This window comes from Pan paniscus, chromosome X (genome assembly GCF_029289425.2).
Source record: "Pan paniscus chromosome X, NHGRI_mPanPan1-v2.0_pri, whole genome shotgun sequence".
Classification (NCBI taxonomy): Eukaryota; Metazoa; Chordata; class Mammalia; order Primates; family Hominidae; genus Pan; species Pan paniscus.
In genome coordinates this window covers 54,152,456-54,168,612 of record NC_073272.2, presented here as the reverse complement: position 1 = coordinate 54,168,612, position 16,157 = coordinate 54,152,456, and the positions used below count along the sequence as shown (strand labels likewise).

Genomic DNA, 16,157 nt, shown 5'->3' with positions numbered 1-16,157 from the left:
AAACACCTGCTGAAGAATCCTGCTCCAGGACTGAAGTGTATAGTCTCTATCAAAATAAAAACTGGAGGCCAGGCATGGTGGCTCACTCCTGTAATCCCAGCACTTTAGGAGGCCAAGGTGGGAGGATCGCTTTGGCCCAGGACTTTGAGACCAGCCTGGGTAACAGAGCGAGACTTTCTTGACAAAACCTAAAAAAATTAGTGGATCATGATGGTGCATGCCTGTAGTCACAGCTTCTCTGGAGGCTGAGGACGGAGGATTGCTTGAGCCCAGGAGTTCAAGGCTGCACTGAGCTATGATCATGCCACTGCACTCTAGCCTGGACAGAGCAAGACCACCATCTCTAGAAGAAACAAACAAACAAATAAAACCCAACAACTGGAAACATCCTCCTCTAGAACGGGGGTCAGGAACTCCTGTCTGCCTTGTTCCCTGACGTCGCTCCAGCACCTAGAACAGCGCTCAGCACGAGGACGCACTCATTAGTGTTTTGTTGAATAAATGACTCCTTTGACACAGCAATTCCACTTCTAAGAATCTTTCCTAAAGAAATATGCACACACGTGCACAGAGCTGTGTGCACAATAATGGCACGAGCAAACAACTGGGGAACGTTTGCAAAGGTTTATTAACTGTCAGTGACTGCTACAGGGGAATCGGATGAGGGGAGTACATGCTGACCAGGAAACAGAGTGAGGGGAGCTTGACCAGGACGCATGGCAATGGGAAAAGCAGATGGGAGATGCTTATACTGGTACTTGGTGTGTGTGTGTGTGTGTGTGTGTGTGTGTGTGGTGTGGTGTGTGTGTGTGGTGTGGTTTGTGTGTGTGTGTGTGTAAATGCAGAGGAAAAAATCTGAAATTAAACACTCAGAACTGCCCTCAGTAGTCACATCTGGGGAGAGAGGAGGGTAATGCTGTTCCATGCAGAGGTAACCGACAATACTTGTTTTCTAAGGTAGGTGCATGGATACACAAACCAAAATATGCATTAAGTATGTCTTGCTCATCAATGAAAATGTTAATATCTAACAGAATGACACAGTGTAAGAAAATACAACGTAAACGCTAACATCGTACTCTTGGCACACTAAGAAAAATGACGCTTAACTTTTCACCGTTGTGAACACTTGCTTTCACTTGCTATGCACCTGATGACGAGGGGTCCGCAGCCATGCCCACGTTCGTGAAAGGTCACCACGTTCTGCTTCTCATCATGGGCATGTGTCGTATCCCTGAGGCTGAGGCAAGAAGAGAGAAGGAAATAAGTGGCAGTGAGTTCCCACCACGTGGCAACTCAATCTCAACTCCTCCTGACCTGCAGACCCTGCACACTCCGATTCTGCCCTATCTCAGGACCTGCACACACCTTCCACGGTTCCTCGAAGTGAACCATCTGTTCATGCCACAGTGACTTCCTCACCTGGGTTATGAATTCCTAGGCTAGAGAAAGGTGTGGCCCGCATATCAGGGCTTACCTGGGGTTTGGGACCCCACAGCATCCTGGGTAGGGAGGATCCCTGGATATATACAGGGCAGGGAGTAGAAAGAGCATGGGAAATCTCATCGTTCAGCCTCAATGCTGTACAGTAGAAAATTATAAGAAGGGAATGATTTGGGGAGCAAGTGACAGATGGGATACCAGTCTCATAACAGAATAGCACATCTGCAGTGATGTGGGGGATGAGTGGAAGGTTCTCTTACGGAGTTACTCGTCATCTTCCTCAGGGTCACTGATCTCTTCATAAATCACCAGCTGCTTTCTCTCACGCAGTCTGTGGGTCCAGGCATGTTCCCGCCTTTTGGGTCCTATGATGGAGAATAGTTGGAAAGTGAGGGTTGGGTAGGTTGGAGAGTGTTAGGCTCTGTTTACTCAAAAAAAGGAGATGCCTGCTTCCTCCCAAGTGCCCATGGGCCTTCTTCATCCAGTTTTTCACATTCTCTGGCTTAGAGAGGCTGAGACCTTAGATCCACACCAACATAGGCCAAATGCCAATTAAAGTTTTAGCTTCTGGCTCCTTCCCTTCTCAGGCTTAGATTCCCAACCTCTTCACTTACGGGAACATTCCCCCATACCTCCTTTCATCCAGCACGTATTTGTTAAGGCCACACAGGCGTACCTTGTTTTGTTGCACCTCATGTTCATACTGCTTCGCAGATGCTGCAATTTTTTTTTTAAATTCTCACCAATTTTACACTTTTCCATTATTATTATATCTGCTATAGTGATCTGTGATCGGTGAGCTTTGATATTATTACTGCAATTGTTTTTATTGTTTTTTAGTGTTTTAAAATAATTTTTGTTCTTTATTTTGTGGGTACGCAGTAGGTGTATATTCTTATGGGGTACATGAGATGCTTTGATACAGGCATGCAATGCATGATAATCACATCATGGAAAATAGGGTATCCATCCTCAAGCATTTATCCTTGTGTTACAAACAATCCATTTACACTTTTAGTTTTTTTAATGTACAATTAAGTTATTATTGACTATAATCACCCTGTTCTGTGTAATTGTTTGGGGGGTGGGTACCAGGAACTGCACCCATAGAATATGACAAACTGAATCGACCAATGTTGTGTGTGTTCTGACTGCTCCACCGATGAGCTGTTCCGCGTCTCTCTTCCTTTTCTTGGGCCTCCCTATTTCCTGAGACACAGCAATACTGAAATGAGGATTATTAACAACCTTACAATGGCCGCTAAGTGTTCAAATGAAAGGAAGAGTCGCATGTCTCTCACTCTAAATCACAAGCTAGAAATGGCTAAGCTTAGTGAGGAAGCATGCTGAAAGCCAAGACAGGCTGAAAGCTAGGCCTCTTGCACCAAACAGCCAAGCTGTGAATGCAAAGGAAAAGTTCTTGAAGGAAATAATAATACTAATACTCCAGTGAACACACGATAAGAAAGCAAAACTGCCTTACTGCTCAAATAGAGAAAGTCTGAGTGGTCAGGATAGAAGACGAAACCAGCCACAACATTCCCTTAAGCCAAAGTCTAATTCAGAGCAAGACCAGAACTCTCTTCAAGTCCATGAATGCTGAGAGAGGTGAAGAAGCTGCAGGAGAAACATGTGAAGCTAGCAGAGGTTGGTTCATGAGGTTTAAGGAATGAAGCCGTTTCCATAACATAAAAGTGCAAGGTGAAGCAGCAAACCCTGATGGAGAAGCTGCAGCAAGTTACCCAGAAGATCTAGCTAAGATCACTGTTGAAGGTGGCTACACGAAACAACAGATTTTCAGTGTAGATAAAATAGCCTTCTATTGGAAGGAGATGCCTTCTAGAACTTTCATAGCTAGAGACGATTCACTTCAACTTTGAAAGAAGTTCTAAAGTGGCTAAATGCTATCGAATAGCATCACATACTACAGAGAAATCCTTCATGAAACGGAGAGCTAATCGATGTGGCAAATTTCACTGTTGTGTTCTTTTAAGAAACTGCCACAGCCACTCCACCCTTCAGCAACCACCACCTTGATCAGCCAGCAGCCATCAACACCGAGGCAAGACCCTCCACCAGCAAAAAGAGTGTGACTCACTGAAGGCTCAGAAGATTGTTAGCATTTTTAACAAAGAATTATTTTAAAATTAAGGTATATACATTTTTAGACACAACGCTATCGCACACTTAGTAGACTACACTATAGTATAAACATAATGTTTTTATGCGCTGCCAAACCAAAAAACAACGTGTGTGACTCACTTTATTGCAGTGGTCTGGAACTGAACCTGCAGTATCTCTGAAGTACACCTGTATTGGGTAACAGGCATGGCGTTGAGCTGAGTCTTAATCAGGTAATGATCCCAGGTAATCACAGATAGAATTGCTTGAGCACCTTTCATGTCATCAGGCCTTCTAGATTAAATTTAATGTCTCCAAACAATTTATGAACTATGATTCCTTATTTCCATCTTACGGACTAGGAATCTGGAGCTGAGAAAATCTGAAAGACTTGCCCCAAGTCACATGGTTTTTTCTATGGGTGACAAATCAAGTCTGTCTCTGGAAGTCATGTCTAACATCTCATCTGGAGCTGGGTGAGCTCCTCAGCCCAGTCTAGACCCAGGGTTATCTGGGATCCATGCCACACACCCAGTCCATATACCTGAACATCGCCAGGGAAGCCAGAGGGATTGTTCCTGAATTGCTTCCTCTTACCAGATCTCTCGTGAATCTTCTCAGAGGTAGTTGGTTTTCCCGGGGGGCACAGCTGTTTCCCATCATTTTGTGGGCCAGATGCTTCTGGCACTTCCTCCGAATCATTTCCTTCCTCTGCTGGCTTCTTGGGCATGATCTTTATAATGTGAAGATCACAGATAAATAGTATCAGTGACATATCTATAGTGCTTTTGAGCTTACAAAGGGTCTTCACATGCATTAGCTTATTCAATGTTCTCAACAACACTGGGAGAGTTACACAGGCCTAAATTAGGAGAAACCTGGGAGGGGAGGTTAGAAGGGAAAGGAATGGCCTAAGTGAATATGGTTTCCATGGATAGAATGCTTATCTTCCCACTCTTTTAGGACTGACATTCTTGCAAACAGCAAAAATCTCCATGTAATTGAGAGTGTGATATACAGATGATTTGGAGAAGAGTAGCATTCTAAGAATTCACAAGGTCTACAAAGGGAAGAGGTTCTGTAAAATACAAGGGATCCCATATAAGCTTGTAGACAGCTGCTGGGAGAGTAAATGTAAAAACATAGGGAGGCGACAAAACACTGCTGGGAAAGATGGTGTGGGGAGATGAATACAGGGAAGGGAGAGGGAAAGAAATGGTTTGCCGAAATTAATCTAGGCAGCAAACAAAGCAGTACCAGATATGACATACTACCCTACCGAGGCACCAACATTCAATGTGGAATTCAGTGAGGTGGTACCCATACCAATTCTGGTTGCATTGGGATGTGTCACTGACCAACAATCTTAAGCTACTTTTTTTTTCTTTCTTTCTTTCTTTCTTTTTTTTTTTTTTTTTTTTTTGAGACGGAGTCTCACTGTGTCGCCAGACTGGGGTGCCGTGGCATGATATCGGCTCAAGGCAACATCCGACTCCCGCGTTTAAGCGATTCTCCTTCCTTAGCCTCCAGAGTATCTGGGACTACAGGCAGGCACTACCACGCCCCGCTAAGTTTTGTATTTTTAGTAGAGACACGGTTTCACCATGTTGGGTAGGATGGTCTCGATCTCTTGACCTCGTGATCTGCCCGCCTCAGCCTCCCAAAGCGCTGGGATTACAGTCGTGAGCCACCGCGCCCGGCTCTTAAGCTACTTTTAATTCAGCTTCCTCCCTTATGAAATAGTGAACCATACATGTCAAATAGCCTACAGTAAAGCCCTCTCTGAGCTTGTAAACACTGTTTAAATGTAGTAATAATAACAATTAATACCTTTCACATTCCTTCTTTGAATTCAGTCTCCACACTGGCAACCCAACTCCCAGATCCCTTTACCCTCCAAACCAGAGTTGAATCTGCACTTGTGGGATCACTCATTCAGGGGCCTCCGAGGGATCCCCTGGGCTAGGACTGGGCCTTCCCAGATGCCCCAGGTGCAGACAAGGCACTCAAGGAGCTCACAGTAGGGAGGGGCCGACAATCAAAGCGATTCCTAAGCCATGCAAGTGGCCCCAGCAACACAGCAGAGACCAGATGGTCCTTCCTGTTGAGAGAGTGGGTGTCTCAATGGAAGCACCAGCAGGCCCTATGGGGTGAAGCCCTAGTGAGCAACATCTGAACTTCATAAACAAATGCAAATGTGAATGAGCTTTAAATGGCTTGGAGCTCTGGATTAGACTACCACTGCCACTGCGCCCCAGGAAAATTCTTTAACATCTCTGTACCACGATAGCCTCATTTTATTATTATGTTGCTGATAACTATGATCTAAAACATGAACTATAATTCTTTACTTCCATTTCATGGACCAGGAATCTGGAGCTCAGAGAACTTAGAAGATTTGTGTCAAGTCACATGGCTTTCATATGGATGAAAACTGAAGTGTGTGACTCATTATTATTTGGAGATAATAGAAACAATGTCTTCTTAAGGATTAAATAAATTAATCCATGTGAACTGCTTGAAATAGTATCTGGCATCACTATGAAAACAAAAGAAGTATTAACAATCGCAACTGTTGGTACTATCAAGCCGTCGGTGCTACATCAGGTGTTGTGATAGACATGGGGAGAAGAAGGCAGTGAGGGCATTTTTGATATTCTCCCACTCTTACCAGTGTTCGCATCCGTGGAGGGACAAAGGTTCTCTGGTCCTTTAGATCTGAGAGACACTCACCTTCGGGGAGATTCCCTGGAGCCTGCCGAAAGTCATCTGAGGACGTTCAACTGAAAGAGAATACATCAGAATTTTTCTTTGTTGGTAAAGGTTTCCAAACTCTAGAGAGACTTCTGTCGCATCAGGGTATTCTGCAGCAGAGGGTTATGAGTCCACTCATTGTTGGGGAGTTATTTCAGATTTGCTTCTGAATTATGTTTAGTCATGGTTGGTGCATTTATCTGTGGCTTCAATTCAGAATTTTCCATCTCATGGTTTATCACATGGGGACTACACCCCATCACAGTCTCATCTTATTCCATTACATATCTTTTACTTTTTCCCAAATAATTAAATTGATTGGTTGGGAACCTGAACTGTATCCACTCAAGATGTGCAACAACTGAAAATCATTGTACACTTCAAATGGGTGAATCTTATGGTATGTGAATTAAGCTGTTAAATGTGTGATGAACCATGGATGATTTGGTCCAGTGGCTCTGAAATATTTTCAGTATAAAGACACTCCTTTACTGTCAAAACTTGGCAGATACTCAAGCACTGGCTTTTCAGGTCTCTTATAGTGATTGCGGGAGATTGTAGAATCTGGCCTGTTTAGTTGGCGAGTAATACGTCTATTGGAGACGGTTTGGACATTCTGACCTTGTCTTATAATTATGTTGTCAGAGTAGAAGAGCAAGTAAACACATATGTCCCCTTTATATTCCTGAAATGTACAAAGCTCTCTACCCAAGAACCTGTCTTTTTTTCACCCTATGTTATCTCTGCTCTCTGACAAGTGGGAAAGCTCTCTGTGTGTTGGATAAGGGGTCACTCCTTCAAACTCTCTTCCAAGCTCATCACGGAGAATCAGGGTTCTTTGGGAATGAGAAGACTATTTGGTTTTGATAAAATACAGAGAAACAGCGATCTTTATTACATAATGTGTTCATCACCCTCACTCCTAAGATACCTATCCAATACCTACATGCTGTTAATGAAACAAACTCTGGAAGTTTTTGGCGGATCTACAGTTTTAACACTTTCTTTCTTTCTTTTTTTCACTTGTAGCATTTTTTTAGCAGTCCTTTGATTCATTAACGGTGCTTAGGAAGAACAACATCTCGTTTAAAAAAGAAATATTTCAAACACACAGAAAAGTATGGGGAATAATATTGAGTCCAGTCGGATCTCAACATTACCCCACAGCTATGTTAGGTCTGATTTATTTATTCAGAATATTAGAAAAACTGCAAATAGGCCGGGCGTGGTAGCTCACAGTTGTAATCCCAGCACTTTGGAAGGCTGAGGCGGGTGGATCACCTGAGGTCAGGAAGTTTGAGACCAGCCTGGCCAACATGGTGAAACCCCGTCTCTACCATAAATTAAAAAATGAGCTGGGTGTGGGGGCACGTGCCTGTAACCCCAGCTACTCGGGAGGCTGAGGCAGGAGAATCACTTTAACCCAGGAGGTGAAAGTTGGAGTGAGCTGAGATTGCCTTATTGCACTCTACCCTGGCCGAGAAGAGTGAAACTCCATCTCAAAAACAAAAACAAACAAAACACACTATCAACAAGTCACAGCTGAAGCTGTCTGTGCCGCACTCAGCAATCCCTGCCCGCCCTCCCTCCCTCCTCCACTTACAGCCAGTCACCTTAATTTGATGGCTTTTTATTCACATTCATGTTTGTATACATTTACCATTTACTTATTATCCATAAAATATATATTCTTCTTTTGCATGTTTTAAAATTTTATATGAATGGCCTCTGTAGTTAACTTTCTGCATGCAATTTTTTTTTTTTTCACTCAGCCCTGATGTGTATGAGGGAACAAATGCCTGAGGATCTTTCTCAGGTAGCTGAGCTGAAAAGCAATTGGGCTTGGGGAGACCCTTTCCAGCCCCTTCCCATCTACTCACCCTGATTCCCACGGTTAGGGTCATTATCAAAATCATTCCCCTGGAAGTCTTCGGCCCGTTTATTACACATGAAAGGTGGGAGGGTGGCCTTGAAACCTAGAAAGAAGCAAAATGTTTATTCCTTAAGAGACAAGCTTGGGCCTGGTATGGTGGCTCATGTCTGTAGTACCAACACTTTGGGAGGCTAAGGCTGGAGAATTGCTTGAGGCCAGGAATTCAAGGCTGCAGTAAGCTATGATTGCACTACTGCCCTCTAGCCTAGGTGACAGACTGAGACTGACTCAAAAAAAAAAAAAAAAAAAGGAAGAGACAAGCCGAGAGAAGGTAGGGTGGGTGTGTGTGGGGTGGGGGTAGGGGGGTTGCCGGGATGCCACAGAGACAGTTGGGCTCATCAGAACAGAAGCCTAAGGGAGAGAAACGTGCAGGATCCAGGTATAAGCTCCACTGTGGCCAGTCCCTGCCCTCAGCCCTGACAGGATACAGAAGAGCAGAACACCCAGAAGCTGCCTTGCGATTTTTCCCTGCACAAAAGGAAAATGTGAGGTACTTTCTGCAGCCTAAGAAGTAGCCAAAGCAGGAAAAGGGATGCTCATGTGTCCCCAGACTTGTCTGTTCCTAGAACTTTCTGTTACCTAGTTTAGTCATAGCCTCATACTTTCTCTTCATATACACATAGAAGATTTTCTCTGAGGCTTTCATCTTTTCCCACTCTTCCTTAGAGAAGTATTTGGCAATATCATCGAAGGCCTACAAAAAAAAAAAAAAAAAGGAATTATGGCAGGGACTCAGCTAGGCATGTCTGCCATTCAGCTGGAGCCGCTTCCTGTGTGCTAGATCTGGGAACTGGGGATGATAATCCTTCCTGGTTGATGCCATGGCTAACTGACAGAACACGAGGGACCTTCCCTAGCTTCACCCCTGCCACACAGTAGGGCTTTAATGCTGCTGGCTGGCTCTCTTCCCACCTTCCAGAATGGACTGAGAGTCACCAGATGTAGTGCAAGGTCACAGACTTGTCTCCAGGGATGCTAGGTGATGACAGAGCGAGGGTGGGAGGCTCCCAAGGGTCCAGATCTCCCCCGAGACCCTGCTCCTTGTCTCCAGTATCTCTGTCCTCCCCTCCTCAGAAACCGGGTCACCCCACACTGTCCCCTGGGCCACTACTCTGCTCCCTCCAGGTCACCTCACCTTTTGGATCTTCTCTGGTATTTGAGCACCAACCGTGGGTCTCCTTGCAAAAGCGTCGTCTCCGTTCATGGCACCGGGAGCAGTCTGACCTGCAAGAGAAATAGCCTGAGTCTTTCCAGCCACAGCAGCTTTGATCCTGTGGAGGGAGAAATCAGTGAAGGCCGGCCACCCTCAGTCACCTGGAATCAGCTGCTGCATTTCTCCATCTGGGGCTTATCTGTCCCTGAGTAAGGATATGGGGAGAAATCAGATGAAAACAGGGAACCAGGGGTCTCTGGGAGAAGTATTGATAGGGAATGACAGGTTTCCTATGGGCAAAGCAGCCTTGAGTCTTTGGGAGGGGGTTGGCTAATGTTGTTAGTAGTTTCCCTGGAGCTAGGCTTACCCTGAAAGATGTACGGACCCTTGTTGGGGAGGCAGGGACATGACTGTGTAATTTTATTCAGTGGGGGCATGCTGACACCCCCACTCAATAAATAAAGGAAGGGAAGTTAGTCCCAGAGATAACATGGTCTCTTTGGCGATGGATCTGATCAGGCAGAGGGATGGGGGGTTCTGTTCTATTGAAGAGAAATGAGCATCGCTAATATGAACGTGTTCAGAGGCTATTACTCGGTGATTTGTAAATTATTAGAAGGCAGAGAGCTAGAATTTCTGAGACTACAAGAGCCCGCCATCACTTAGAGAGAATGTGGGGCATTTCAAGATGCAGCAATCAGCCAGGCACCGTGGCTCACGCCTGTAATCCCAGCACTTTGGGAGGCCGAGGCGTGCAGGTCGCTTGAGCCCAGGAGGTCGAGACCCGGCTGGGAAACACAGCAAAACCCCCGTCTACAAAATACACAAAAAGTTAGCTGGGGTTGGTGGAGCAGGCCTGTACCATCCCAGCACTTTGGAAGGCCAAGGTGGGCGGATCGCCTTAGCCCAGGAGCTGGAGACCAGGCTCGCAAACGTAGCAAAACCATCTCTACTAAAAAAAAAAAACAAAATTTAGCAGAAGCGGGGTGGTGCGCGCCTGTAGCCCCAAGGCCTAGGCGAGAGGCTCACTTGAGCCCAGGAGGAAAGATTTGAGTGAGCTTTTTTGGTTTTTGTTTTTTCAGACAGGGTCTCGCTCTGTTGCCCAGTCGGGAGTGCACTGGCGTGATCATGGCTCACTGCAACCTCCGCCTCTTAGGTTCAGGCGATCCACCAGCTGTGGCTTCCAAAAGTGCAGGGATTACAAGTGTAAGCCACCGCGCCCGGCCCAAATTTCTTAAGTTGCTACAGAGTTCCTAGGAAAAATCCCGTACCTGAAAAAGTTAGAAACTGACAGGAAAGATTTGAGATGGCGGCCTGCCTCATATACACTCCTTATTAAAACTAGATAGCAAATGCACCGCGGAGGAGGGGAGGGGTAGGAAGAATGGAAAAAGAAAATCAGCCTATGCTTACTCTGATTTTGGAAGAATCCAAAGAGAAAATCAGACCGTGCGTACTCTGAGTATGGAAGAATCGAAAGAGAGAGAAAGTCAGAGCATGCGTACTCTGAACTTAAAGTAGCCAATCCCAGGGGATGCTTTAGGCGGGAAAATTAGAGTCTCCACCCCCACTTTGAGAAGGTTTCGTCCCTGGAGCCGGGACTGATAGAAGCCACATCCGCTTTGCTTGTTCCGCCTACTGTTCTGACTTCTAATTGGCCAGATGGAGTTCACTAACTGCCCTGATTGGTCCATCATCCTTGGGCAGCGACATTGCAGAATAATGTCTCCTCCTCCAGCCACACCTTGTCGCCACTGCGAAAAAGTGGGTGGTCCTCAGGCGCCATCAGATTTTGAACTCTCTGAAGACCGTTCCTGGATCTTGGGTTAAAAATCTGGATTCTAGTCTGAACTGTGGGAAGAAAAAAATAGTCAATCTGTGATTTTTCTACTTGAAAGACACGATGTTTTCCAAACTAGCACATTTGCGGAGGTTTGCTATACTTAGTCGTGGCTTTCATTCTTCAGTGGCTTCTATATCTGTTGCCACTGAAAAAACAGTCCAAGGCCCCGCAACCTCTGCTTACATTTTTGAAAGGGAATCTAAGTATGGTGCGCACAATTACCATCCTTTACCTGTAGCCCTGAAGAGAGGAAAATGTATTTACTTATGGGATGTGATTGTGGTATTGGTTACATCTGCCTTGGCCAATCCTCCAGCCTCCGTCTTGGGACTACAGGCGCAAACCACCCTACCCCCACTAATATTTTTTATTTTTTGATTTTTTAATAGAGAAGGTTTCGCTGTGTTGGCCAGGCTGGTCTTGACGTCGTGGGCTCAAGCGATCCTCCCACCTCGGCCTCGGGACTACAGGCATTCACCACCCAGCCCACGCTTTTTTTTTTTTTTTTTTTTTTTAAGTAGAAACCAGGTTTTGCTATGTTGGCCGGGCTGGTCTCATCGTCCTGGGCTCAAGGGATCCTTCCGCCATGGCCCCGAGACTACAGGCATGCACCACCCTGCCCACGCTTTTTTTTTTTTTTTTTTTTTTTTTTTTTTTTAGTAGAAACCGTGTTTCCCTATGTTGGCCAGGCCGGCATCAAGCTCCTGGACTCAAGGGATCCTCCCATCTCAGGACTACAGCCATGCACCACCCTGCCCAAGCTATTTTTTGTTTTGTTTTGTTTCGTTTTAGTGGAAACCGGGTTTCGATATGTTGCCCAGGCTGGCCTCAACCTCTCAGGCTCAGATGATGCTTCCACCTCGGCCTCAGAACTATAGGCGTGTGCCATTCTACCCCGCTCATTTTTTATTTATTTATTTATTATTTATTTATTTTTTTATTTTTTAGGAGAGGCAGGCTTTCGCTTTGTTGGCCAGGCTGGTATCAAACTCCTGGGCTCAAGCAATGCTCCCACCTTGGCCTCAAAACTACAGGAGTGAGCCACCCCGCCCACGCTATTTTTTTGTTGTTCTTGTTGTTAGCAGAAATGGGGTTTCGCTATGTTGGCCAGGCTGGCCTCGACCTCCTAGGCTCAAGCAATCCTCCCGCCTCGGCCTCGGGACTACAGGCTCACACCACCCCGCCCCCACTAATATTTTTAATTTTTCTATTAGAGACAGTTTCGCTATGTTGTCCAGGCTGGGCTCTACCTCTGGGACTCAAGTGATTCTCCCGCCTCGGCCTTGGGACTACAGGCATGCACCACCCTGCCTTTTGCTATGTTTCCCAGGTTGGTCTTGACCTCCTGGGCTCACTCAATGATTTGAACCCGGGAAGTGGAGGTTGCATTGAGCTGAGATCACACCACTGCACTCCAGCTTGGGCGACAGAGCAAGACTGAAAAAAAAAGAAACAAAGAAAGAAAGAAAGAAAGAAAGAAAGAAAGAAAGAAAGAAAGAGCGAGAGAGAGACCAGCTGAATCTCCGTAAGAACAGTGAGCTTTGTGGTATTTTTACTTGCCCTCGTCCCATCTCATGCTCCCAGCTTGGTTCTGTTCATTGCTGATGAAATACAGATAGGATTGGCCAGAACTGGTAGATGGCTGGCTGTTGATCATGAAAATGTCAGACCTGATATAGTCCTCCTTGGAAAGGCCCTTTCTGGGGGTTGATACTCTGTGTCTGCAGTGCTGTGGGACGATGGCATAATGCTGACCATTAAGCCAGGGGAACATGGGTCCACATATGGTGGCAATCCACTAGGCTGTTGAGTGACCATCGCAGCCCTTGAGGTTTTAGAACAAGAAAATCTTGCTGAAAATGCAGGGAAAAAAAAGGGTATTATCGTGAGAAGTGAACCCATGAAGCTACCTTTTGATGTTGTAACTGCCATAAGAGGAACAGAATTATTATTATTGCTATTATTTTGAGTCAGAGGTTCATTCTGGTTGCCCAGGTTGGAGTGCAATGGCGCGATCTTGGCTCACTGCAACCTCTGCCTGCTGGGTTCTAGCGATTCTCCTGCCTCAGCCTCCTGAGTAGCTGGGATTACAGGCACGCGCCACTATGCCCAGCTAATTTTTGTATTTTTGGTAGAGACGGGGTTTCGCCATGTTGGCCAGGCTGGTCTCGAACTCCTGACCTCAGGCGATCCACCCGCCTCAGCCTCCCAAAGTGTTGGGATTACAGGCGTGAGCCACTGTGCCCGGGAGGAAAATAATTATTAAATGCTATTGTTATTAAAGAAACCATAGACTGTAATGCTTGGGAGGTGTGTCTATGACTTTGAGATTATGGACTTCTGGCCAAGCCCACCCATGGTGACATCATCAGGTTTCACCTCTGCTGGTGATCAAGGAGGATGAGATTCGAGAGTCCAGTGAAATCATTAACAAGACCATCTTGTCGTTCTGAGGGTAGCAGCTGTTTTCAGTGGTCCCTGGGAGCCGGCTGGAGACAGGTGGTCCTGTAAAAGCTCTGCTCTAAATGTAGGCACATTCCACTCCCAGGTGCCGTCAAAATCTTTTTGTGTATATATGTTTTTTTCAGTTGATACACAATGGAACAATGTTCATGAACCTGACATTTGCTTTGTAGTGTTAAGAGAATGTAATGGCATCTATATTCAGTGAAAGTGTTTTGATGTGCACGTGTACTTTATAAGGTGAAATGCATCTGTATATACAGGCAGCCTTTAAATCACATCCTTCAGTATACTTTATATATGCTTTTATAATCTCCTTGCTGGTATAAAGGTTTTGTATTTGAAAAAGTATCTCTAGCGTATTACATAAAAGGCTGCACCTTATAAAGTCAAATCATTGTTTTCATTGAATTTTAGGAAGGATCAATGGTTAAGCATATAAAAAATACTAGTTCTTTTGTTTTCTTTTGTTTTTTGTTTTTGTTTTTGTTTTGAGACGGAGTCTCGCTCTGTCGCCCAGGCTGGAGTGCAGTGGCTCGATCTCCGCTCACTGCAAGCTCCGCCTCCTGGGTTCACGCCATTCTCCTGCCTCAGCCTCCCGAGTGGCTGGGACTACAGGTGCCCACCAAAACGCCTGGCTAATTTTTTGTATTCTTAGTAGAGACGGGGTTTCATCGTGTTAGCCAGGATGGTCTCGATCTCCTGACCTCGTGATCCGCCCGCCTCGACCTCCCAAAGTGTTGGGATTACAGGTGTGAGCCACTGAGCCCGGCCTATAAATTGCTAATATTAAGTAAACTTTATGTTGACCAACACCAGGATATATTCTATGGATGTCATTATTTTGAATTAAGAATTAGTGTTTAACATCCCTAAATTGTTTTGAGTGCTTGATTATAATTTGTAAAAAAAAGTTTATTTTTAATATTTCTTTACATTTTAAACAAAGCTTATATTTCAGAAAAAAAAAAAAAAAAGAGAGAGACAGAACATGGCCGGGTGCAGTGGTTCACGCTTGTAATCCCAGCACTTTGGGAGGCCGAGGTGGGCAGATCACTTGAGGTCAGGAGTTTGAGACCAGCCTGGCCAACATGGAGAAACCCCGTCTCTACTAAAAGTACAAAAATTAGCCAGGCATGGTGGCACCCGCCTGTAGTCCCAGCTACATGGGAGGCTGAGACAGAATAGCTCGAACCCGGGAGGCAGAGGTTGCAGTGAGCTCGAGAGTGTGCCACTGCACTACAGCCTAGGAGGCAGAGTGAGAATCCCTCTTGAAAAAAAAAATGTACAGTACATTTTCATCACCGCAATGCTATCCCTTGTGCTACTCATTTTTAGTAATACTCTCCTCCCATCCGCCATCCCTAATCCCTGGCAACCACAAATCTGTTTTTCGTTTCCACAATTTTGTCTTTTCTACAATGCTGTACAAGTGAAATCTTACAGTATATAACGTTTTACGGGCTTATTTCACTCAGCGTAATTCCATGGAGATTCCTCCAAGATATTGATATTTGTGTATCAATAGTTCATTGTTGTTGTTGTTGTTGTTGTTGTTGTTGTTGAGACAGAGTCTCACTCTGTCACCCAGGCTAGAGTGCAGTGTCTCGGCTCACTGCAACTGTCTGCCTCCCGGGTTCAAGCAATTTTCCAGCCTCAGCCTCCCGAGTAGCTCTGACTACAGGTGCGCGCCACCACACCCGGGTAATTTTTGTATTAGTAGTAAAGATGGGGTTTCAACATACTGGCAAGGCTGGTCTTGAACTCCTGACGTCATCATCCACCCGCCTCGACCTCCCAAAGTGCTGTGATAACAGGGTGAGCCACTGTGCCCTGACGATAGTTCATTTTTATTGCTGAGTAGCATTCCAGGGGATGGATGTACCACAGTTTGACCATTCACTTATTTTAGGACATATTGATTATTTCCAGCTATTGGCTATTACAAGTAAAGCTGCTATGAACAATTATGTACAAGTTTCTGGATGGGCATACATTTTAATTTCTCTGAAGTGTAATTGTTGAATTGTATGGTCACTGCATTGTTTAGTTTTATAAGAAACTACCAAACTGCTTTCCAGAGTGGCTGTAAGATTTTACCTTCCCAGCAGCACTTAATGAGGTGTCCAGTTTCTCTGCATCCTTGTCACCATTTGGTGTTGTCACTATGTCTTTTATTTTAGCTATTGTAATAAGTGTGTAGTGATACCTCATCGTGGTGTTATTCTGCATCTAGTGAAGCAAATGAGTGTTGAACATCTTTTCATGTGCTTATTTGCTTATTTCCTCTTCAGTGAAATGTATGTTCATATCTTTTCATGATTTTCTAATTGGATTATTTGTTTGTATTTTTTACCATTGAGGTTTTTATTATTATTTTTTTCTTGAGACAGAGTCTTGCTCTGTTACCCAGGCTGGAGTGCGGTGGCACGATCTTGGCTCGCTCC

At 45.1% G+C, this 16,157-nt stretch overlaps 1 protein-coding gene across 3 annotated transcripts; it reads right to left on the bottom strand.

The window, feature by feature from the left end:
• Positions 1 to 609: 609 nt before the first annotated feature.
• LOC129393040 (protein SSX2) lies at positions 610 to 15,074 on the bottom strand. 3 transcript variants are annotated; one of them, XM_055106392.2, is made up of 8 exons: positions 10,818 to 15,074; positions 9,387 to 9,475; positions 8,831 to 8,945; positions 8,199 to 8,294; positions 6,298 to 6,347; positions 4,162 to 4,297; positions 1,704 to 1,808; positions 610 to 1,240 (listed from the first exon to the last, which is right to left on the bottom strand). In XM_055106392.2, the coding sequence occupies exons 2-7, from the start codon at positions 9,453 to 9,455 to the stop codon at positions 1,708 to 1,710; spliced, it is 567 nt and encodes a 188-aa protein (XP_054962367.1). In that variant the 5' UTR covers positions 9,456 to 9,475; positions 10,818 to 15,074; the 3' UTR covers positions 610 to 1,240; positions 1,704 to 1,707. The 3 variants fall into 3 exon arrangements, with proteins under 3 accessions (XP_054962367.1, XP_054962368.1, XP_063457982.1); XM_055106393.2 differs by lacking the exons at positions 610 to 1,240; positions 10,818 to 15,074 and adding an exon at positions 9,086 to 9,226 and having other exon boundaries at positions 1,272 to 1,808; positions 9,387 to 9,949; XM_063601912.1 differs by lacking the exons at positions 610 to 1,240; positions 10,818 to 15,074 and having other exon boundaries at positions 1,272 to 1,808; positions 9,387 to 9,949.
• Between the last annotated feature and the right edge of the window lie 1,083 nt (positions 15,075 to 16,157).